At 47.2% G+C, this 23,315-nt stretch overlaps 2 protein-coding genes across 2 annotated transcripts; both read left to right on the top strand.

Annotated features, from left to right (window-relative positions):
* Positions 1-4,147: 4,147 nt before the first annotated feature.
* On the top strand, positions 4,148-10,660 carry LOC131897957 (CD209 antigen-like protein D). Its single transcript, XM_059248986.1, has 7 exons — positions 4,148-4,193; positions 4,299-4,385; positions 4,639-4,728; positions 5,395-5,469; positions 6,107-6,258; positions 8,735-8,844; positions 10,497-10,660. The coding sequence occupies exons 1-7, from the start codon at positions 4,148-4,150 to the stop codon at positions 10,648-10,650; spliced, it is 714 nt and encodes a 237-aa protein (XP_059104969.1). The 3' UTR covers positions 10,651-10,660.
* A 5,461-nt stretch (positions 10,661-16,121) lies between these two features.
* LOC131897843 (CD209 antigen-like protein E) lies at positions 16,122-21,945 on the top strand. The gene is made up of 6 exons (XM_059248798.1): positions 16,122-16,222; positions 16,789-16,878; positions 17,179-17,271; positions 17,653-17,804; positions 19,574-19,683; positions 21,593-21,945. Exons 1-6 carry the CDS (start codon positions 16,171-16,173, stop codon positions 21,741-21,743), a joined length of 648 nt encoding a protein of 215 aa, XP_059104781.1. The 5' UTR covers positions 16,122-16,170; the 3' UTR covers positions 21,744-21,945.
* The last annotated feature ends 1,370 nt before the right edge of the window (positions 21,946-23,315 follow it).

Below are 23,315 nucleotides of genomic sequence, written 5' to 3'. Positions count from 1 at the left end.
ACCCATGGTCCATTTGAAATTTAGTTTTGTGCAGAATGAGAAATAAGGACTTAGTTTCCATCTTTTGCAAGTACATACCTAGTTTGACCAGCACCATTTGATGAAGAAGCTGTCTTTTCTCCAATATGTATGTTGGCTTCTTGTCAAAAACTCAAGTGGCTATAGGAGTATGGAACTATAGCTCAGTCCTCTATTCTATTCCACTGATCTGCTTTTGTGCATGTGCCAGTACCACGGTGTTTTTTTATTGCTGTGGCTGGGGCAGCAGTCACTGAGGCTCCTTTTGTAAGATCCTTATTGACAAACTGTCATTTTCCCAGAAGATGTCCTTAAAGCTGGTTTGCCAGCATCTCACACAATCTGTTCAGGCCTACAGCTGTGGCTGTGGCTATGGCTGTGGCAATGGCTGTGGTAGTGGCTGTGGCAGTGGCTGTGGTTGTGGCTGTGGCTGTGGCTGTGGCTGTGGCTGTGGCTGTGACAGTGGCTATGGCTGTGGCAGTGGCTGTGGCAGTGGTGGTGGCTGTGGCTGTGGCTGTGGCAGTGGCAGTGGCAGTGGCTATGGCTATAACAGTAGCAGTGGCTGTGGCTGTGGTGGTGGCTGTGGCTGTGGCAGTGGCTGTGGTGGTGGCTGTGGCTGTGGCAGTGGCTGTGACTGTGACTGTGGCTGTGGCTGCATTGGTTACAGTGTCTAGGATCAGTCCCTTAAAATTGTTGAAAATCATATTCAGAAGGTTGTTTGACAATATGACCATTTAGCAAAACAGCAATAGTAGGTTTTCCCCAGGGTCTGTGGCCTCCCTGACTATGATTTTTAGCAAGATTTACAATACCAGTCATGAATTCCTTCCTGAAGAGGAGAGCTCAATACAGTAAGAAAGAGTTGGTTACTCCCATAACAGCCATGCAGCTCTTGCACCAGTATTTTATTTTTAATTTTGAATGTGTTGGGGTGTGTGCATGTGGGTTCAGGTGCTGTCAGATCCCCTGGAGCTGGAGTTACAGGCAATTGTGAACTGTCTGGTACTGTATTCAGATCCTCTGAAAGAACAGTATGCATTCTTAACCACTGAGCATCTCTCTAGCCCCAAGACACATCTACCTTTTAAAAAGTCAACATTGACACATTTGACACTATTGTCACATTTTACTATGAAGGACATCAACATTAGAGGATCCTGACTGAAAGGCATATGAGAAATCTGCATTGTACCTTGGCATAATGCTATAAATCTATAACTAGTACAAAATGGGAGCTGATGTTCTCAGAAGGGAAAAAAGCTGCACTTGTGTTAAAGATTATACGAGGCTGTGATGTTTAGGTTTAACTAAAACTTGACAAACCTAGAAGCACCTAGGAAGGGAAGCTCAACAAGGGATTGTCTACACTGCATTGATCTGTGGACATGTTTGTGGAGATTGTCTTGAGTAACTGATATGGAAAAACCCAGCTCACTGTGGGTGGCCCATTCCCCAGCCAGGGATCCTACACTCTGTAAGACTGTGAATGCTGAGCAGAGTGCAGACAAGTAACCCAGCATCACTTACTCGCCTCCCCTCTTGACCACGGACGTGATGTGACAGCTGTCTCGAACCCCTGCCCAGTAAGTTCCTTGTAATGATGAAATATAACCCTATAGCATAAGATGAAATTAGCCCTTTCTCCCCTGAACTGCTTTTTGTCTGGGTCTTTTTATCAGAACAGAATTAAAACTAGAGCAAATGATAAATAACTGAGCTTCAAAAATTGTAGAGAGTTAGCCGGGTGGTGGTGGCGCATGCCTTTAATCCCAGTACTCGGGAGGCAGAGGCAGGCTGATCTCTGTGAGTTCAAGGCCAGCCTGGGCTACAGAGTGAGTTCCAGGACAGGCTCCAAAGCTACACAGAGAAACCCTGTCTCGAAAAAAAAAAAAATTGTAGAGAGTTAAAATGTTACAGATCAGAGCCAAAAAAAAAAAAAAAATTGAGCCATGTTTAGTCCCTCTGAAAACCATTGTTGTCCTCCTCTGTATCTGATCTACCATCCTTATGACTACCAAAGTATTAAAATGTATTCTTCGAAGACCACTAGCTTCTGTCAGTCCAAAAGCATCACCAGAGAACTTCTTAAATTTGCAGTAGAGGTTTCCCTGTTTCATCTGGAACCCACCTACCTGTGGTTCCCTACCTTTTCTTTGTTCTACAACTAGTAAAACCTCATGTGGCCTCTTCTACAGTAGAATATGATATTTAGGGCAATCTAAATGTATGCTCCTGGGACCTGGTCATTCATAGTTGACTCCAGATATTTTATTCTAGTTTCCATTTCCTTCGAGGTGAGAGCTATGTTTTTGAGCCAACAAAAGTTAACTGTGGTGGCACAGATGTGTGGGTTCACAAGTGTCTGGACCATTAAATGAAGATGCAGAGACACCTTAAGAATGAATCTAGCCTTTCCCGGCTGCGTGGGGATCCAGCTTCTAAGGACTGAAGCACTTTCCCTTCACCCAGCACATTTTTATTTTTCTCCATATTTACAGGTTAGCCAGTTGATTTCCATATGCTCAAAACAACCTGAATGAAGCCTCCAAAAATGCAATGCCAAGTGCAAATTTCTCGATTCATCAGGTACCACAGTTTTCCAGGTTTCCTGAACCAAGTTCTTGCATAGGCTTGTATCCTTGGGAGGCTCTCAGACAAGATTCACATAGAGGGCAACAAGAGAAACAAAAGATGGATAAGGACTAGGTGCTATTCTCTGGAGCCAGGCCCAGTGCAGCCCAGCAGGAATGCTGCCACAGTTATCGTACATTTTTATTTTAAGTTCATAAAGCAAATACAAGGCCAGGAACTAAACTCACTGATCATGGCTCACGTAAATGCTTTCTGGTGCTGAGGTTATATCACAGGGGTAGTGCGATGCAGAGGCTTTCATGCCCATGTAGACACTTACATATGCATATACTACACCACTCCAATAAAATATCAAATATTCCCATAATATTGAAGTCTTTTTATATCTCAACCACCGGGTCAGTCTCTGTCCTACCCATTAAAATCATCTCCATTTCAAATTAATAGCAAAGATCGGAAGCTGGGAAAATGGCTTAGTCAGTGGTGCTTTGCCACACGGCGTGATGAACAGAGTTTGGACCCCAGTGTAAAAATCCAGGCATGGCGGGAATTACATCTGTAATCCCAATACTGGGGAGGCAGAAATAGGAGGATTCTTGGGGAATCACTGGATAGCCAATTAACTGAACCAGTGAGTTCAAGGTTCAGTGACAACTTGTCTCAAAAATAAGGTGAAATGGGTCAGCAAAATGGCTCAATGGATAAAGGCACTTGCCTCTAATCCTGCTGGCCTGAATTTGACCCCCAGATCCCACATAGTGAAAGGAGAGAACCAATTCCCAGTTTCCATGGGTTTCTTTGTTACCCATGAAGACGGTTCCAGTTTGCGAGAGCAACAACAAAAATATGTAGCCTTTTTTCACTCGATATGTGTTGAGCATTAGGAAATCTTTCCCCCTTTGGGACTATTTTATTCTCCTCAGTTTAAAATGGAGACAGTAGAGTCAGATCACCTATGTTCAAATGCCAGATTGCCATTAAATAGCTGTGTGACTATGGGCCTGTTACATAATCTGGCTGTGCAGAAATGGAAAGTGGATCATGTGTTACAACGTAGAGGGTTAATTGAGTACATCTGTGGCAAACACTGCATTATCAAGAGTGTGGTGATTCCACGAGAACATCAAAATCAGCAGAAACCATAGTGAGTCAGGATGCCAGCAAAGCACGAAAACACAAGTCGGTGTGGGCAGAGCGACCGGGAATGTGGGTTAAGGCTCTCAGCACAAGTAGAAAGGGTATAGCAAAGTAGGTGTTATCTACAGGCTATTAGCTTGGATAAAGGCACCCCATAATTTGTCTCAACATGAATAAACCAGATCTTTCTGCTACACGCTCCAAACTTCTCCCTAAAAACTCTTGGATTATCTGGCACCAGATGTGCTGTGTCAGGGGTACAGTCCCTCCTAGCTCTTCCACACTCCCACTCAGTTCCCTTTTCTCTTCCCATCAGAACGTCTAGGAAGTAGGCATCAGGGGACAACAAATAAAAGCTGTGGTCCCTGGAAGTTCCAGACACGAAGCAAGAGCAGTGATCATGAGCCACACCGCAGAACCAAGGGTACAGCGACTGGGCTCTCCAGGTGAGGATGGGCTAGGGCTGTGAGAGTCGCTGAGGCGAGGGAGTCCTGAGAGGCAGCTCATGGTTGTGCTTGCCCAGGGCTCTGACTGGTGCTCTGTTCCTGCAGAGGATGAAGACTGCCTGATCAGTGGTACCAGGTATTCTGTTGTCAGCTCTGGATTACGACCAAATTTTGGAATCAAAAGTTTGGCAGGTACAACGGTGAGGGGCTGAGGAAAAGTAGACAGCCCTTCCCAGAAGTGGGTCCTGGGAAATTGGAGTCAGGACCCTAAACTTCTCAGTCCTGAGAAGACGGATGCTGAGGGTGGAATCCTGGGCCATAGGTTGAGGCTGAGAATCCAGACTCCTGTGCCCTGCAGGAGGTGAATGGTGGCAGTAAGTCTGTCCTGGGGTCAGGCTGAGGCAGGGGCACCATGATTCTAATACCACGACCTTCTCTCCTGCAGAGTATCTGAAGCACAGCTGCAACCCCTTGGTCCTGCAGCTGTTCTCCTTCCTGTTCCTGGCTGGGCTCCTGCTGATCATTCTTGTCCTAGGTCAGACACAATGGAGGCCTCGGCTCTCCGATCCGGCCCTAGGGCTTGTATGGGAAATATGGGGAGTGCAAGCGGTAACACAACCTTCAGTGGCTTCTAGGAACTTCTCAGAGACACCTCCCTCACCTCTGGTGTGAGAGAAGGGAGAAGAGCTGTGGCTCACTCTTCCACTGCCTCACCCGTCTCTGGGCGTCTAGTTCCCAGGCCTGGAGAGTTGGCTCAGCAGTTAAGAACACATCTAATCCTCCAGAGGACCTGGGTTTGGTTCCCAGCATACACATGGTGGCTCACAATCATCTATAACTCCAGTTCCAGGGTATCCAACACCCTCTTCTGACCACCTCAGGCACCAGACAAGCACCTGGTGTATATACACACACACACATGCGGGCAAAACATACATATAGAACAAAAATAAATAATAAAAATGTTTAAAGACATCTGGCAGAAGTTGTTCTAGACAGAGGTGGAAGCATTTGCCTGAAATCTTACCTGCTTGTGAAGCTGAAATAAGATGAGGATGTATCCCCAGGAGAAATCAGTGACAACATAGTGAGACCCATCTTTTAAAAAATGACACAGTGTCCCAAGGGACCCAGGGCAGGCCATGGAAAAAAGTAGGATTTAATAACTGCAGGGATTTTCTTTCTTTCTTTCTTGGCTAAGTCTCCGAGGTCCCCAGCTCCCAGGATCAGGACAGAATCTACCAGGAGCTCGTGCAGCTGAAGACAGAAGTACGTGGTGAGTGACCAGAAACAAGGGATCCAGGGCCTCAGGTCTCCAGGACAGAGGAACCAATTTCTTTCAGTCCTCTGACCACTTTGAGCCTCAGTTTCCGTCTCCATGAATTGAGATCACAATATAACACTGAGAAAGGAACTTGGTATTTACAGGGCCATGCACACAGTAGGCACTCAGTGTTCAAAGGAATTGTGTGCAGAATAGACAATGTTCACAGGATCCATTCACACAACAGACATTCAATATTCAAAGGGATTGTGCACACAGTAGGTGTACAGTGTCCACAGGAGCTATCCACACAGTAAGCACTCAGTGTTCACAGGAGTCTTGCAAACATAAGGCATTCAGTGTTAACAAGAGCGTTACACATCACGGGCACTCTAACAGAGGTTGTGCACACAGTAGGCACTCAGTCAAGCTAGTCCTGGCCTCTGTTCTGAACTCTAGGCTCTACTTCTCTGTGTCTGGAGAAGATGGGCTCAGGACTTCTAGATTCTTCTGGGCGAAGAAGAGGATAAAGAAACACAGAGGGGAAGGGCTCCCCAGAGTGCCACGGTGAAGAAGGGTCCTTAAAGGTTGAAGAGAAACAGGAACATAGGCTTCTAAGTATGTCTATCTGATCTGCTTCCCCCAACAGATGGCTTATGTCAACCCTGCCCCAGGGACTGGGTGCTCTTCCATGGAAACTGTTACTTCTTCTCCAAGTCCCAACGGAACTGGCACAACTCCATCACTGCCTGCCAAGAAGTGGGGGCCCAGCTGGTCATCATAGAGACTGACGAGGAGCAGGTACACTGGTGGGGTACCACCCTTGTCTGGAATACATGCGACTGTGGTCAACTGAGAGTGAGACCATCTGCCAGACGAGAGTATGAGCAAGACGCTGCTTTTTCTGCTTGACTAGAGAAGGGCAGGAGTGAGGGGTCCCACGTACTCTCCGAGGAACCACACACAAGACTTGAACATTACTGAATGCTTTGCAGAATGCCTAAAATGTAATTGCCACCCTGTGTGCTGGGCAGTATTAAACCCCTTCCTCACCGAGGGACAGATGTCCTGCTAGAGCAGAAACTAGGGAAATGTCTGTCAGGAAGGTGCTTACCTTGCGAACACGAGGACTTGAGTTTGGAACCACGTTTTGAAAGCTGGTCATGGGGTTTGGGGGAAAATCTCAGTGGGTAAGAGTGCTTGCTGCTTAGGCATGAAGACCTGACTTAGGAGCCTCAACATCCATGGGGAAAAACCAAGCATGGTCACATGTGCCTCTTAAGCCCAACGTTGGGCATGAGGCCTGCAGACAGGAGGATCCCTAGGGCATGATGACTGCCAGCCTAGCTCCAAGCCCACTAAGAAATCCTCATTCAAGAGAACTAACTGGAAAGCAATACTGCAGGATGCCTAATGTCTCCCTGTGGCTCTGCATGTGTACTCACGGTTGCAAACACCTGCACACACATATGCATGTACACCACACACACACACACACACACACACACACACACACACACACACGTACACACAAAACCAGGTATTGTGCCCACATTTTAAAAAATATATAATATTTTTATTATTTGATTTTTCATGCATGCATGCATACAATGCATTTTGATCCTATTCACATACACACACTTCTCCCTTTAACTCTTCCTGAATCCACCTCCCATCCCCTCCCAACTTCATGTCCCCTCCCTTTTTGTATATCCCACTGAGTAGGTTTATGTTGCCCACATACTCGTGGACATGGGGCCAACCGCTAAAGCTTGGTCTGCCTAGCAGAGAAAACTGATTTTCCCTCTTCCCCCCGAAAGCCGTCAACTGTCCTAGTACCTCATGAACACCTCCTCTCTCTGTGCCGAAGTGTTAACAAGCTTGTTGCATAGGCAACCAGAACGGCTGTGAGTCCATGAGTCCAGCAGTGCTGCCATGACCAGGCCTCCCCAGCCTCTGGCTCTTGCAGTCTTTCTGCCTCCTCTTCCATGATGCTCCCAGAGCCTTGAGGGTAGGTACCATACAGATGTCCCATTTGGGGCTGTGCCCTTCACAGACACGTACTCCCTGCATTTAACCAGTTGTGAGATTCTGTCTTAGGCACCATCCACTACACAAAGAAACTTCTCTGATAAGGGCTGAGAGTTACACTAATCTATAGGTATAGAGGCATGAATTTAGAGGGTAGTTTGATAGTATTCCCATTTAGCAAAATAACAGTAATAGATTTACCTCTGTGACCTATAAGCTCCCCAACCATGGGTTCTTGGCCAGGTTTAGAGTACCAAGCACGTTTCCTCTTGTGGAGTGTGCCTTAAATCCAAGCAGAAAGCAGTTGGTCACCCCCATAGCATTCATGCTGACGTGGCACCCACCGGTCTGTCCTGCCAGGCCAGCTCCTACTGCAGCTAACAGCGTTCACTGCTGGGTAAGGCTGTTGTTGACTCTTCGTCCCTAGCAGCCTGTGTAGCCCTTATGGGTTCTTCCAAAGCTAGTAGACCCCACCTTCAATGCCTGTACTGGGGAGGCAGAGACAGCATATCCATGAGTCTGGCTGAGCAGCTAGTCTACTTGACTTGGTGAACTATAGGTCCAGTGGGAAATTTATCTCAAAAAATAGTAAAGGGCAACTGAAGAAAACACCAAATGCTGACCTCTGACCTCCATATCCATTTGCACATACATCTGCATTCACATATGCCAGAAATATGTATACAAATATACATACAGACACCACACACACGCAAACAAACAAAAAAAGAGCAGTCTTAATGCCTAGTGATTCCCATTTCCTTGGTGTTTATCCTCATCAGTGGGACATCACCCAGTGCAGAGTTGGACAGAGCTGATATGCATCTTTAGCAACCATGCACTGGTACAAATGCTTCCACCGCATTAAAGCTAGTCACCAGTGAACTACTACAGACGTGCTCAGAACTCCCAAGACAACCTTACCGCATTGCTAAGCGTGTTGGGAGGAAAGCCAGCCATGTATGTCTGTGTGCCATGGTCTGTCTGCCTGTAAGATACATATATGCACATCAAGTTGAGGCAGGGCCGAGCTCCTCCCCCTGTGTCATGGCTGGGCCAAGGTAATCCCGCATGGGGAACAGGTTCCTGCCTCCACTTGATGTGCCATGCTTTGTTCAAGCCCATGGGAGACCTGCACATGGCACTATAGAACAGAAGGTGGAAGGTCAGATTGCAAGTAGAACTTTCTGCAGGAGTTCAGGGAGGTAAACTCTCTCCTCTTTGGACTCCTCCTCTTCCCCTCCAGACCTTCCTGCAGCAGACTTCTAAGGCTAAAGGACCAACCTGGATGGGGCTGTCAGACGTGCATAACGAAGCCACGTGGCACTGGGTGGATGGCTCACCTCTGTCATCCAGGTAGGTCTAGAATGAAAGCTACACTCTGTACAGCGGTAGGGGCGTCTCTGACACTCAGGCCTGAGCTGTCTTTGGGGTTCATCCCACCCCTGGCCCCTTAGGAATAAGAGCTACCCACATTTGCTCATGGAAGGAGATCTCCCTACCCATGCACAGACAGAATAGCAGCAAATCCCCCCAGGAAAGCAGCAAGAGAAGCTCCCCTAAGGGGTGTGGGTTTTAATGTAGGGTATTAATAGAATATACAAAATAAAGCAAGACCCCGGGTGAGGGGACTATAACCAAGGCAAAGATCAGGCTAGCTTCTGACTGCGTGGCTGCCTGACATGTGTAAAGCCCTGGTTCAGTACCCAGCACCATGCACCAACCATGGTGCTGTTACATGCCTGTGATCCCAGCACTTGGGAGGCAGAGACAGGAAAATCAGAAATTTGAGTTCATCCTTGCCCATATCATGAGTCCAAGATCAGCCTTGTCTCAAAAAAAGAAAGAAAAGATGAAAGGAAAGGAAGAGGAAGGGAGGCCATGTGCATCGAGGAAGGATGTGAAGGCGTTGAGCATCTGGAAGCTAAAACTGTGGATTGTAGCGTGCCACTGGAGCTGACTGATGTTCTGTGGACTGGTGTCCTAGTATTTATTGTTCATTCATTCTTTCCTCCCTCCTCCCTGTCTCTGTCTTTCTCTGTCTCTCTCTCTGTCTCTGTCTCTGTCTGTCTCTCTGTCTCTGTCTCTCTATCTCTGTCTCTGTCTCTCTCTCTCTCTCTCTCTCTCTCTCTCTCTCTCTCTCTCTCTCTCTCTCTCACACACACACACACACATACACACACATTTGGTTTTTCGTTTGTTGTTGTTGTTTTGTTGCTGTGGTAAAATATCGTAGCAGAAGCACCTTTAAGGAAGAAGAGGTTTATTTGGCTCACAAGTTCAGGTTAAAGTCTGTGTTAGTCATGCTTTCTATTGCTATAATGAAACACCATGACCAAAAGCAAGTTGGGGAGGAAATGGTTTATTTGACTTACACTTCCATATCTGTAGTCCATCAGTGAAGGAAGTCAGGACAGGAACCCAAACAGGGTGGGAACCTGGAGGCAGGAGCAGCAGAGACCATGTGGGTGCTGCTTACTGGTTTGCTCCCCATGCCTTATTCAGCCTGCTTTCTTATAGAATCCAGAATCACCAGCCCAGGGGTGTTTCTACCCACAATGGCTTGGGCCTTCCCCCATCAATCACAGATTAAGAAACTGTCCCACAGGCTTGCCCACAGCCCATCTTATTGAGGCATTTTCTCAGTTTAGGTTCCCTCTTCTTCAATGACTCTAGGCTGTGTCTAGTTGACATTAAACTAGCCAGCACACAGTCCTTTCTTACAGGGAAGTCAAAGCAGGAACTTGAAGCAGTTAGTCACAACCACAGTCAGGAGCGGAGAGAGAGGATGGCTATGCTCCTTGACTCAGTTCAGGCACCAGCCCATGAAATGATGACACCACATTTGGGTGTTTTCCCATCTCAATTAATCCCATTTTTAAAATCCCTCGTAGACATTTCCACAGGCCAGCCTAATCTAGACAATGTCTCACTGAGACTCTGTCCCCCACTTATTGTAGACTGTGTCAGCTTGACAACGGAAACTAACTGTCACACTGACTTTGCAGCTTTGTGCAGTATTGGAATAAAGGGGAGCCCAACAATGTCGGGGACGAAGACTGTGCAGAGTTCTCTGGGGATGGCTGGAACGATATCAAATGTGACACCCTAAATTTCTGGATCTGTAAGAAAGCTTTAACCTCATCATGCAACACCAAATGAAAGCCAGCTCCTCTCAGCCTCTGCATCCCAAACCCCAATACCAGGTGGAAGAACTCGACTCATGTCCACGCCCCTTCTTCTTGTCTGGTGGCCTTGGGATGGTAATAAAAGCGCCTATTCTTCTCTGTCAGATTCCTCATCCTCTATGGGTTTGGGCCACTGCTTCCTAATTCTGCTTCAGTGTGCGGGGCAGGGCAGTGGTTCAGGTTTCCTGTGGCTCAGGTTTCATGGTTGTCCCCTACCTTGTCAAGTTAATATTGTTACCAGATATAAGATACATTCAGGACCTGTGTGCTTCACATTGATTAAAAAAAAAAAAAAAAAAAAAAAACTTGCCCTCCTTGCAAAAAAAACCCCAGCATTTTCATTGTGACATCACAGCTGCCTTTTCCCTGTGATGTCACAGCTGCCTTTTCATTGTGACATCACAGCTGCCTTTTCACTGTGATGTCACAGCTGCTTTTTTCCCTGTGACGTCACAGCTGCCTTTTTCCTTGTGATGTCACAGCTGCATTTTCACTATGACGTCACAGCTGCCTTCTTCACTGTGACGTCACTGCTGCCTTTTTCACTGTGACACCACTGCTGTCTTTTTCCCTGTGATGTCACAGCTGGCTTTTCACTGTGACATCACAGCTGCCTTTTCCTTGTGACATCACTACTGCCTTTTCGTTGTGACGTCACTGCAGTGTCCCCTGAGCCTTGGTCCCACACTGCACACTTCCCATGCACACATACTGCTCAGTTCCCCACCACCACCTCCTCTGAGCTCTTCGGCTGGTGTCTTACTTTTCCTGCTCTGACAAAACACCTGTCAAAACCAACTTGAGGAGGGAGGGGTGTACCTGGGCTCCGGTTTGCAGGTGCAGATCCATCGTGGACCAAGGCGTGGCGCAGGAGTCTAAGGCAGCTCACATTGCAGCTGTATTCAGAGAGCAGAGAGTCTGGGACTACAGACCATGAAATGGTGCCACCTATGGTTAGGGTGTGTCTTCCCACCCCAATTAACCGAATCTAGAAGCTCCCTTCCAGAAAGTCATCTCCGTGGTGATTTTCAGATTTTATGGATGATATGTGACCAGAGTGACCACCACAGCAGGGAACCCCCCCTGGTTGGTGTAGCCCATTCTGCAGAACTTGGGCATCTAATCAATGGCTATACCATCTCCAGCTCCCAGGAGCCTGTAAACCTTCAGGGAGGGAGGAGCACTGTGAGCTCCTCCCCTGGCAACCCCTAACTGCCTATCAATCCTCAGAGAGGGAGGGGCACCGTGCGCCCCTCCCCTGGCAACCCCTAACTGCCTATCAATCCTCAGGGAGGGAGGGGCACCGTGCGCCCCTCCCCTGGCAACCCCTAACTGCCTATCAATCCTCAGGGAGGGAGGGGCACCGTGCGCCCCTCCCCTGGCAACCCCTAACTGCCTATCAATCCTCAGGGAGGGAGGGGCACCGTGAGCCCCAGCAACTATTAACTGCCTCCTCCTAGAGGAATGGGGCCTGGAGAGCCCCTCCTGTCACTTTCTTGCTCCACCACTTCTGGCTGTGAGACCTTGGGTCCATCACCTGCCATGTTGCTCCTCAAAATGACCCGACTGTGGTCATTTTGGTGGGTCAGACCAGTTAAATGAATGAAAATACCAAGCACTTTAGAAAAGGCCCTCATTCGTGTTTATTGCTGCACTACTCACAGTAGCAAGGAGATGGAATCAGCCTAAATGCCCATTAACAGGTGAATGCATAATGAAGATATACTTTATATACACAGTGGAATTTTATTCAGCTACAAGAAATGAAATTTGCAGGATAATGCACGGGTCTGGAAAGTATTAAGGTTACTCAGACTCAGGAACACAAATACTGCATGTCCTCTCACACATGTGAATCCCAACATTTAATGTGCATATGTGGCTATGAGTGTGGTATAAACTATGAAACTGGAAATAAGACCAGGAGAGGAGAGAAAGAGGTACTGAGGACATATGAGAACTAGAATATGTGACCTGAAATCAGGGGAGGGCGTGGGGAAGAAGGGGTGGGAGGGGAGAAGGGTGGGGAAGAAGGGGTGGGAGGGAGAAAGGAGTGGGGAAGAAGGGGTGAGAGGGGAGGAGGGTGGGGAAGAAGGAGTGGGAGGGAGAAAGGAGTGGGGAAGGAGGGGTGGGGGGAGGAGGGAGTGGGAAGGAGGGATGTGGAGGGAGGGTGGGAGGACCAATAAAAACTAATTGTGTTTCAAAATATCATAATGAATCCTAATCATTTGTATGTTGTTGTAATTTTTTAATTATTACATTTATTTAGCTTTGGGAGGTTGGAGGACGATTTATGGAAGTTGGTTCTCTCCTTCCGCCATCTGGGTCTCCACAATTGAACACACATCATCAGGCCCCTTACCCACTGAGCCATCTTGCTGACCCATTAATAATACACTAATGAAATACAGTGATGAGTCAGCCCAGCGCCCCAGTCAGCAGAAATCAACATGATTTATGGCACCAGCATATCCTGGTGTCAGAGGGCACAGTGTTCCGAGATGACTGGGGACGTTGCAAACCCCATCATAGTCACTGATTAAGAAGAAATCAAAAGGAACTTTAGGGCTAGAGAGAAGACTCAGTAAAGAAAAAAAAAAGTGCTTGCCTCAGAAGCATGAAATCCTGAATTCAGTTCCGAAAACCACACTGAAAAAAAAAAAAAAAAAAACAGTCAGCTGTGGTGGCACTGGTTTGTAATCCCAGCCCTCAGGAGGAAGAGACCAGCAGATTCCTGGGACTCGCTGGCTTCCTATTTAGTGAATTCAGGCCAGTAAAAATTCAGTCGTTCATATGACTGACTGGGAAGCTGGGGCTGAGTCATCATGGTACTTCATTGTGTGTGTGTGTGTGTGTGTGTGTGTGTGTGTGTGTGTGTGTGTGTGTGTGTACCCATGAGGATGCAGTTAAATGTTGGTGACAGAGAGACATTTTCTCCAGTGGTGTAGCCACTGCTAAGACTTCCCATGCGCCTGTAATAAACCCTCACCATTGCTTCTTCTGTAAGCAATCCCAATGAAACTCTGGGACACACACACACACACACACACACACACACACACACACACACACAAATTGCCACAGAAGTATAAGGGGGTGGTTGGAAAGAGGGAGGGGATGGACAGGAAGAGGAAAAGAGAAAGTAACAGGTGAATATGATCCAAATACGTTGTGGGCTGTGCAGGCATTGCAGCTTAGATGGAAAAAGATCCTGGCAGTCGGGAGCCAAGGAACACCACAAAGTCACTGTAAGTGTAGCAGCTTACAGCCCTGCTCCAGGGAAAGGTTTCCCCAATGTAACAACTCTGCTCTGCTCAGGGAAGGTTTCCCCAGCAAAAGTGTCAAGAGTTCTACTTGCTCAACTGGGCTCCATCTCTGACAAAAATTGTTACTTCTCTGCTCTGCTCGACTCTGGCAAAAGAAGGTCATCCATCACCCAACAAATCTCATTCAAGAGATTTATTGGGAGGGAAGAATCCAGTAGGAGGGTGGCTGCCTCTACTGTGAGAAGGCAGCAGATGTGAGAAGTACAGATCTTATATAGAGTTCCTTGGAGGGACGGAGCTTTTTTGGGGTGGCTTGGGATTGGTGGGTTTTTGTGCTCACGGATTGATGGGATTCTGCGCTCAGGGATTGGTGGGGTTTGTGCTCAGGGACCTCAGGGGTTGGTGAGATTTCAATCCTTGTTCCCACGTCAGGGTCAGGGTGTTTTTCTTTGCCCCTTTTCACCCTACATATATAAGGGGGTGATTGGAAAGAGAGACAGCATGGGCAGGAAGGAGAAAAGAGAAAGTAACAAGTAAATATAATCAAAACATACTATGGGCTGGAAATGGCTCAGCAGTTAAGAGCATGTAGTGTTCTTACAGACGACCTGAGCTGGGTTCCCAGTACCCATGTCAGATGGCTCGCAATGACCTATAACTCCAGCTCCAGGGGAATCTGAGACCTCTGGCCTCAGTTACCTGCACTGAATGCACACACACACACACACACACACACACACACACACTTAAAAATAAAACAAATTTTTGAAAATACATTGTGTACATAGATGCAAATACTCTAATGAAACTTGCTATGTGAAATTAGCATATACTAATAAAACATTTTTTTAAAATTTATTTTTAATTTTTATTTGTGTATATGGGTGTCTGTGTGTATGCCACTTGAGTGCAATGCCTTGTGAGGTCAGAAGAGGGCGTCAGATCCCCTGGGCCTGTAGTTACAGGCAGTTGTGAGCTACCCGATGTTGGTGCTGGGACTGAACCCTGCTCCTAGAAGAGCAGCAGCACTCTTAATTGCTGAGCTGTCTCTCTAGCCCCCATTAAAAATATTTTTTAAAAGATGGATAGTAGACACCAATCTGAGTGCAGGGGAAGGTTGGTTCAAGCACCCTCTCCACCATTGCTATGAGTCTTAGCTGGGGACAATCTTGTGAGTTCCTGGGGATTTCCCTAGCTGCAGATTTCTCCCCATACATTAACGGTACACTCTGTCAAGATATCTCTTTCATTGCTTTCCCTCCCCTTCTCTCCCTCATGTTCCCACCTCCCATCCCCTCCCCTCTATATCCCCCTCAGTTTACCCAGGAGATCTTTTTTTTTTTTTTTTTTTTTTTGGTTTTTTTTTTGGTTTTTCGAGACAGGGTTTCTCTGTGTAGCTTTGCGCCTTTCCTGGGACTCACTTGGTAGCCCAGGCTGGCCTCGAACTCACAGAGATCCGCCTGGCTCTGCCTCCCGAGTGCTGGGATTAAAGGCGTGCGCCACCACCGCCCGGCTACCCAGGAGATCTTAACCCTTTCCCTTTCCCATGTGTGTCCCTCTTATCATCCTCCTCTTTACCTAGCTTCAAGGGGCTAGGTCCATCCCCAACATGGTATGACAGCCTGTGTTGACTACCAAGGGAAGCCTTACCCTCTATGAGGAGGGGGTAGGGGGAGGATGGCAGTAGGTGGGGGGAAGCAGGAGAAGAGGTGGGGTGGGGAACAGGGGTTGGTATGTAAAAGGAAAGAAAAAAAAATTAATAAAAAATTATATATAAAAAAAAGATGGATAGTACTTGAAGAATTGTATCCAAAGTTGTCGTCCGGCCTCCATATGGTGTGCACATACATCGAATTCATGCACACATATGTGCACTCACATGCATCCACACATGAGCATGTATACACACACAAATTTAAAATAAAGTAATTTTACATTACAAGTTATTATTTCCATGGAAATCATCCTATAGCTTTGCCATACCATAAGTGAACCAGATCTTTTTGCTACAGAGGCCAGAACACACCCAGCCCCTCTCCGAAGTTCTTGGAACTTGGGGCACCTGCTATATATTGTGTCAAAGTCTTTCCCCTCCTCTACCCTCTTCCGGTGCTGGAACCCAGTTCCTTGTTCCTCTTCCTAAGAAAGCGTAGCTGTAAGGAGTAAGGCAACGTGGGAGGCAGATAAAAGCTGCTGTTCCAAGCAGTGCTGGGCACCAAGGAGCAGCGATGACTCTGAGTGTCTCCAGAGAAGAGAGGGCGCAGCAGATGGGCTGTCTGGGTAAGACTAGAAGTCTGGAAGCTTGGGGAGGTAACTTGGATGAGCGTCAGCTCAGGTCTCTGCACACCCAGGCTCTGGCCAATGCTCTGCCCACTTAGATGAGAAAACAGCTAATCACAGCTGAGAAATGGTGCTGACAGATACTTGATAAATCGCTTTGGGTTCCTCCCAACTCTCGGGTTCAGTAGTTTCCCAGGTAGAGCAGGGTCATGGGATGAGGAGGAGTACATACCTCCCAGCGGAAATTTGGTCCTAGGAGGTGAAGACTGATGGTCTGGATCCCGCCCCTGGAACCTGGGGGATAGAGGTTGATTCTCTGGACTCTTGAGTCCTGAGAAGGTGAAGGGTTGAGACTAAACACCTGGATCCCGGGGGCTGGAGCTGCAGATCTGGACAGTGGGGTCCTGGGAAGGTGCAGGTTATGGATGTGGACCTCTAATCAGAAACTGACTTCAGGACTCCTTCCTGGGGAGGTAGAGCTAAGGGTCTGGCCTCTGACCTGAAAAGGCTATGTCTTGGTTCTCTGAGGCAGGCAGTAGAGCATCCATCCACCCTTCTCCCTGCAGGATTTCTGGACCGAGGCCACATTCCTCTGGTGCTGCAGCTGCTGTTACTCATTCTCTTTGCTGGACTTCTGGTGGCCATCGTCATCCAAGGTCAGGATCATCTCGGAGATTTGGGGGTCTCTTGGGTGACCTTTCAGCTCAGGCCTCCAGGTCTAACAAAGGAGGTGCTGGCAGTAGCCTGGGTCCTCCAGCAGCTGCTAGCAGCTTCTTGAGGCCCTCCACTTTTACTTCAGTGGGGGAGGGAATAAAGCAGCAGAGGGTTCATGGGTATCAGCATGCCTTATCTTTAAATGAGATAAAATAGCATACTGGGTATCAAATATGGTGTCTGTGCGATCCATGGTACACAGTTGGTGTTTAATAATTGAAATATCTTTTTTTTCTGTCAAGTTTCCAAGATACCCAGCTCTGAGGAAATGCAGTGGGAACAGACAAAGCAGGAGAAAATGTACCAGGACCTGAGCCAGCTGAAGTCTGAAGTTGGTGAGTGAGCAAGAACAAAGTGTCCCGGGACTGAGAGGGCCTTCATGTGGGGTCATTTATTTTAGCCACTGACCATCTCTGAGCTTCCACTTCCTTATCTGTGAATTGGGAATAGTGATAAAAAAAATGAAGAAGATGTGGTGATCATGGGAGCCATGTACACAGTAGACACTCAATTAAACCATCTTCTGTCATCTGTGAAAAGGTGGGTCCAGATACTCTGGACTCTCTTGGAATGGAGAACGGGCTTAGGAAATGGAGAAAGGGAAATGGCTTGACTGTGTTAAGGGAGGATCCTCATTCTGGAGGTCTTGAAGCTGGGCAAACACAGGAACAAAAAGATTCAAATATGGGTCCAACCTGATCTACCTTCACCAACAGATAGCCTCTGTCGCCTCTGCCCTTGGGACTGGACATTCTTCAGTGGAAACTGTTACTTCTTCTCCAAGTCACAACGAGACTGGCACAACTCCATCACTGCCTGCCAGGAAATGGGGGCCCAGCTGGTGGTCGTCAGGAGTCATGAGGAGCAGGTGTGACTGGCTAACTGTTCTGGTGCTTTCTTCTGGATACTGGCAAACAAGGGCACAGATGGTTGTTCATATGGCGTCTCCTAGGAAATGGGCTACTTGCTCTACTAGGAAAGGGTGAAAAGAAGAGTATGAACAGGTGTTCCTAGGCACCTTTCAAAGGCATACACCAGTTCTCAACATGGATGAATGCTGTGGGGAGCATTGCAAAGGAAAGTGACTTTTGTGGGTGTGCTGGCCAGTGCATATCAGCTTGTCTGACAGGGCCTTTTAAAAATCCTTGGTGTAAATATTCTCACAAGGGTTGGTTTCAAGTGGCCAATGAGGTGTCACTCACTAAGACCTGGAAAGATGTCACCACTTGCATGACCCCAGTCACAAACTGTTGCAATCTGGCTCCAGGATGGTAAAACTGGCCTGGAGTAAATGTACGTGGACACACTCAGGACACATAAGACAGAAAAACATATAGTGTCACCAAGTGCATGTGATGGGTGGCCAGCTGTGCACACTATCATCCTAAGTCTGATCAAATCTGCCCATAGGACACAGGTGTGCAGATGATTCAGCACCTGTGAGAACACCAGGCTGAGGGTGGAGCTCAACGGGAAAGATGTTTACCTAATGTACATAAACCCTGGACTCAATCCTCAGAGTCACATAAGCCAGGTGGTAATGCACACCTGTCATCCCAGCCCTCAGGAGGCAGAGGCAGGAGGATCATGAGTTTAAGGCCACCCTCAGCTACCTGAGTTTTAGGCCATGAGACCTGTGACAAAGAAAAAGAAATGAACTGCTGAGAACATATGGGGGCTCCCGACCTGGTGTACTAGAACCATGAAAGGGATAAAAGATTCCAAGCAGCCTGGAAGAGGGACCAGGACTTATCCCGCGTACAGGAACTGGCTGTTTGGAGCCAGTTTCCTATGGAGGGATACCTTGCTCAGCCTTGATGCAGGGGGGAGGGGCTTGGTCCCACCCCACCTTGGTAGGCCAATCTGTGTTGACTCCCCAAGGGAGGCCTAACCCCCTATGAGGAGGGGATGGCGGGTGAGGGCGAAGTAGGGGGAGTGGGAGAAGGGGAGGGAGGAGAAACTGTGGTTGGTATATAAAATGAAAAAAAAATTTGGATAAATAAATATTCCAAGCAGACCCTGCTGCCAAGAGATTGGGGAGCACATTAGCTCTGCTGCTGTGACAAAATATCCGAAAACAGCCCCAGGGAGGAAAATTCTGTCTCAGAGTTCAGGGGCTTCAGTCCACAGTCAGCCGGATCCATTGCTGTGGCAAGGCAGAAATATAGTATGAAGGCATAGTAGAAGAAAGCTTTCTGCCTCGTGGCAGCCAGGAGCAGAAAGACAGAGAGAGGGGACCAGGGACAAGACTCCAAAGACACTGCCACTGTGGCCTAACCCCTCCGTCTAAGCCACACTTGCCAGTTTCCATAGCCTCCAAATAATGCTGTCAAACACTGAATCCAGCCCACCCCTCCCTGAGGATTGATAGGCAGTTACTAGGGTAAGAATGGGAAGATACCGAGGCCCCACACCTCCCGATAAGCAGTTACCAGTGGCTGAGGGACGGAGAGACATTTTCTTCAGGGTGTAGCCCCAGGGAAGGTGCCCCTTTCCTGTAAGGAGCCCTAACTAAAATGATTGATTGACCAAAAATACAAATGCTTTGCAAACTATTGATGAACAGCAGGCTTTGGGGGAAGAGACACAAGCTGGGAAAGGGGGGAATGCTACCACCTGACTCCTCTCCCCCTCCAGCGCTTCCTGCAGCAGACTTCCAAGAAAAATGGCTACACCTGGATGGGGCTGTCAGACCTGAACAAGGAAGGTGCATGGTACTGGCTGGATGGCTCACCTCTGTCAGACAGGTAGTCCCAGGAAAGGGAACACCCTGAACCGAGGAGAGGAGGGGAGGGACGTGTCTGACTTGCACTGCCCTTCCAGTTCCCTCACACACACTCTCCCACCACGTCCTCTGACCCTCTAGGCATAAGAGTCTAGAACATTTGCTGATGGAGAAAGAAGGGCATGATGTTCAGACAAGACAGAAGCTGCTTAAGTTCCACCATGAGAGCTGAAGGAGGAGTTTGTAGCCTGTGTGGGTAGTCCATATGTATAATCATAGACCACTTGATAAGTAAGGCCACCAGGCCATGGATTACAGCATTTAAATGGTAGAATACTGGACTGCGGAGACGGCTCAGTTGTCAACTGCTTGGAGCACAAGCATGAGGAAGGACCAGAGTTTGATCTCTAAAGTTCATATCTGTTTGTTTTTAAAGAGCTAAACATGGTGTGTGTTTGTAATCCCAACTCCGGTGAGGCAGAGAAAGGTGAATTGCTGGGACTCATGGGTAAACCAGCCTAGTCTGGTGGTTCCAAGCCAGTAGGAGACCCTGCCTCAGACAAGAGGGTGGATCGCTCCTGAGGACTCCTGAAGAATGACACCTGAGGTTCACCTCTGACCTACAAAGACACAGACACACACACATATATACACACATATCACATACTCATATATGTACACATGCATACACTCACATCACACACATACATATGCATACATGCACGTACATGGACACACAGAGACACATCACACATGCATACACTCATGCATGTATACACATTACACACATGCATGTATCCATCATACATACATATGCACACACACATGAAAAGATAGCATGTTATACTCACAGATCTTCCTAAGAGAAGGAACATTCATCACATGTGGGGAAGGACCAAGGCTAGTGGGGATGTGGAGGGAAAAGGAGCTGTGGGCAAGAACCTGTATTAGATGTCAAGGCAAGGAGTACCAAGGCTGGGTAAAGCGGACTTAGATGTAGGTAACATGGTGGTGAGTTCTAGAGTGCAGACATTGTCCCTGGTTGTTCAGTATTTAGCCCTCAACTACTGTGTATTGACCCAGAGTATACGAACCCAGTGTAGGCGATGACTGGGTATGTGAAGTTTACATTGCATGGTTGTATCTCATAGCTGTGTGCTCTGTGGGACAACTCTTCCCAAGCATGGAAAACAAGCACAAAGTTCAAAGTGACCTAAGAATATCACGAGTCCAGTACAGGGCATGTCTGCCACACATGGAAGGAATCTATGAAAGCACCCAGTTTCCAGGAGCTATGAAGCAGGGTTCCTAGAGTACAGGTGATGTTGTGGAAGCAGTCCTTTCTCCTATGTTGTAAAAAATATCAGGTGGCTTAGAAGCAAGAATTCATCTCTGGATCTTTAGTTCAATTCCACCAATCGACATGTCTGTTTTTATGCTAGTACCATGCTGTCTTTATTGCTACATCTCTGTGGTATGCCTTGGAATGAAGAGAGCTGATACCTCCAGCAGCAATTTCATTGTTCAGGATTGTTTTGACTGTCCTGGGTCTTTTGTGCTTCCATATGAAATTTAAGACTTTCATCTCCATGAAGACTTGCGTTGGCATTTTGGTGGGGATTACACTAAATCTGGAGGTTGCTTTTGGTATGGTGGCCATTTTCACAATGGCCTCCTGAGCATGGGAGGTCTCTTTATCATTTGATGTCTTCTTCAATTTCTTCTGTGTTTTTAAGGTTTTCATTGTAGAAGTCTTTAACTCCCTTGGTTAGGTTTATTCCAAGATATTTTTAGACTACTGTGAGTGGGATTGTTTCCCTGATTTCTTTCTCAGCGAAACATGTTTTCTTATACATGTTGTCTTTCATATACAGGAATGCTGCTGATTTTCTCATGTGTCTGTTTTTTATAATTGTGAATGGTCTTTGCAGCCTTGAGAAGTATTGGAATAAAGGACAGCCCAACAACATTGGGGGACAAGACTGTGTGGAATTCAGAAATGATGGCTGGAATGATGCCAAATGTGAAGAAATGAAGTTATGGATCTGCAAAAAATCTGCAACTACCTGTTCCAACAAGTGATGGCCAACCCCTCTCTGCAGCTTCCGCAGCCTAAACATCCCCACTGGGCAGTGGACTTGTGCTTTCCAGTTCCCTTTCCCTGTCTATGGGTGTGGAGATCTTAGTATTACCTCTGGGATGTCTCCTTTGTTAGTTACTACAGTGCTGGACCACTGATGGCCTTCCTCTGATGTCTCCAAACTCCTACTGGTGTAGTTTTGGTTCTGCCATTGAGTTTAATTACATTAAAGTTGTGTGGGATACACCCAAGGGCTGAGTGTGTTCCATTCATCTCCCTCATCTTCCTTGCTGAGCTTAGATGATTTATATTACCATATCATTATAATATACATTATATTAGTAAATTGCCACATGTTTGAGCTCACAGAGAAGCTGGTTCTAGAATTAAGGTTGCCCTCTGTCTTAGCTAAGGTTTCTATTGCTGTGAAGAGACACCATACCCATGGCAACTCTTATAAAGGAAAACAATTAATGTGGGCTGGCTTACAGTTTCAGAAGTTTAGTCCATTATTGTCATGGTAGGAAGCATGGCGGTGTGCAGGCAGACATGGTGCTGGAGAAGGAGCTGAGAGGTCTTCATCTGAATCCTCAGGTATCGAAAGAGAACTGGCTCAAAGTCCACCCCCTAGTACCACACTCCCTCCAACAAAGCCACACCTCCTAACAGTGCCACTCCCTATGGACCAAGTATTCAAACACCTAAATCTATGGGGGCTATTCCTATTCAAACCACCACACCCTGTAATACCACTTCAGACCAAAGCGTGTTTGCCTCAGTGTCCTTCAAAGACCCTTGTCTAGGGCTGGGCAGCCTCCATCCAACTTCGTGACCGGGAGGAAAGAGATCAGCAAGACAGCTTAAGAGTAAACATGTTGCATTCTTGAGAACAGATAGAGGGTGAACACTAACAGTAGGTGTTACTCCTGTTTACCCCATGATGTGAGAGAGCCTGCAGTGGGACAGAGAAGCCGGAAGTTCACCCAAGGGCAGTTCAGCAACGGAGAGACAGCTCCCTCAGTAAGAAACTCTAGCTGCCTGCCTCATCTTCCCCAGTCAGTTTCTGCTGGCCTTTGGGAGCACTCAAATTTGACAAGTCATCTCTATCTGTTGTTGTTTGGGGGTTTTGTTTATTTGTTTGTTTGTTTTGTTTTTGTTGTTTATTTTGGGGATTTTTTGTTTGTTTTTTTTTTTTTGAAAGCCTTGCCTGAGGGGACACTTTGCTCTTCTGGAAACCCAGTGGGGAGCTCCAGCTGGGGGCCTTAAAGGAGCTTCCTCTGTCAGTTTGTGCGGGTGTTTGTAAGCCCCTGACTCGGTGGTGCTGTCTTTCCACTGTTATTTGTTCCTCTGCTTGAAAGCCTCAGTCAGGGAACACTGCTCTTCCCAGGACTCAGTGTACTGGGAACTGCAGCTGGCTGCCTTAAAGGGACTTCTCTCATTGGTGTCTGCTTGATTCTTTGAGCAGTCAATTTGATGATATTTTGGTATCTACTTATCTACATACCACTTGCTATTTATTCTTTTACTTTGGTTTGCTATATCCTTAATAAACTCATTCAAAACTGAAAGTATGG

This window comes from Peromyscus eremicus, chromosome 23 (genome assembly GCF_949786415.1).
Source record: "Peromyscus eremicus chromosome 23, PerEre_H2_v1, whole genome shotgun sequence".
NCBI classification, from domain to species: domain Eukaryota; kingdom Metazoa; phylum Chordata; class Mammalia; order Rodentia; family Cricetidae; genus Peromyscus; species Peromyscus eremicus.
The sequence above is the reverse complement of the archived record's forward strand: the minus strand, read 5'-3'. Positions and strand labels throughout refer to the sequence as shown.

Excerpts from the sequence above, each read along its gene's own strand:
- LOC131897957 (XM_059248986.1), top strand. The coding sequence starts at position 4,148 with ATGAGCCACACCGCAGAACCAAGGGTACAGCGACTGGGCTCTCCAG. Across the intron at positions 4,194-4,298 it reads ACAGCGACTGGGCTCTCCAG|AGGATGAAGACTGCCTGATC; the intron begins GTGAGGATGGGC and ends CTGTTCCTGCAG. Across the intron at positions 5,470-6,106 it reads GCTGAAGACAGAAGTACGTG|ATGGCTTATGTCAACCCTGC; the intron begins GTGAGTGACCAG and ends TTCCCCCAACAG.
- LOC131897843 (XM_059248798.1), top strand. The coding sequence starts at position 16,171 with ATGACTCTGAGTGTCTCCAGAGAAGAGAGGGCGCAGCAGATGGGCTGT. Across the intron at positions 16,879-17,178 it reads GGTGGCCATCGTCATCCAAG|TTTCCAAGATACCCAGCTCT; the intron begins GTCAGGATCATC and ends TTTTCTGTCAAG. Across the intron at positions 19,684-21,592 it reads GGCTCACCTCTGTCAGACAG|CCTTGAGAAGTATTGGAATA; the intron begins GTAGTCCCAGGA and ends TGGTCTTTGCAG.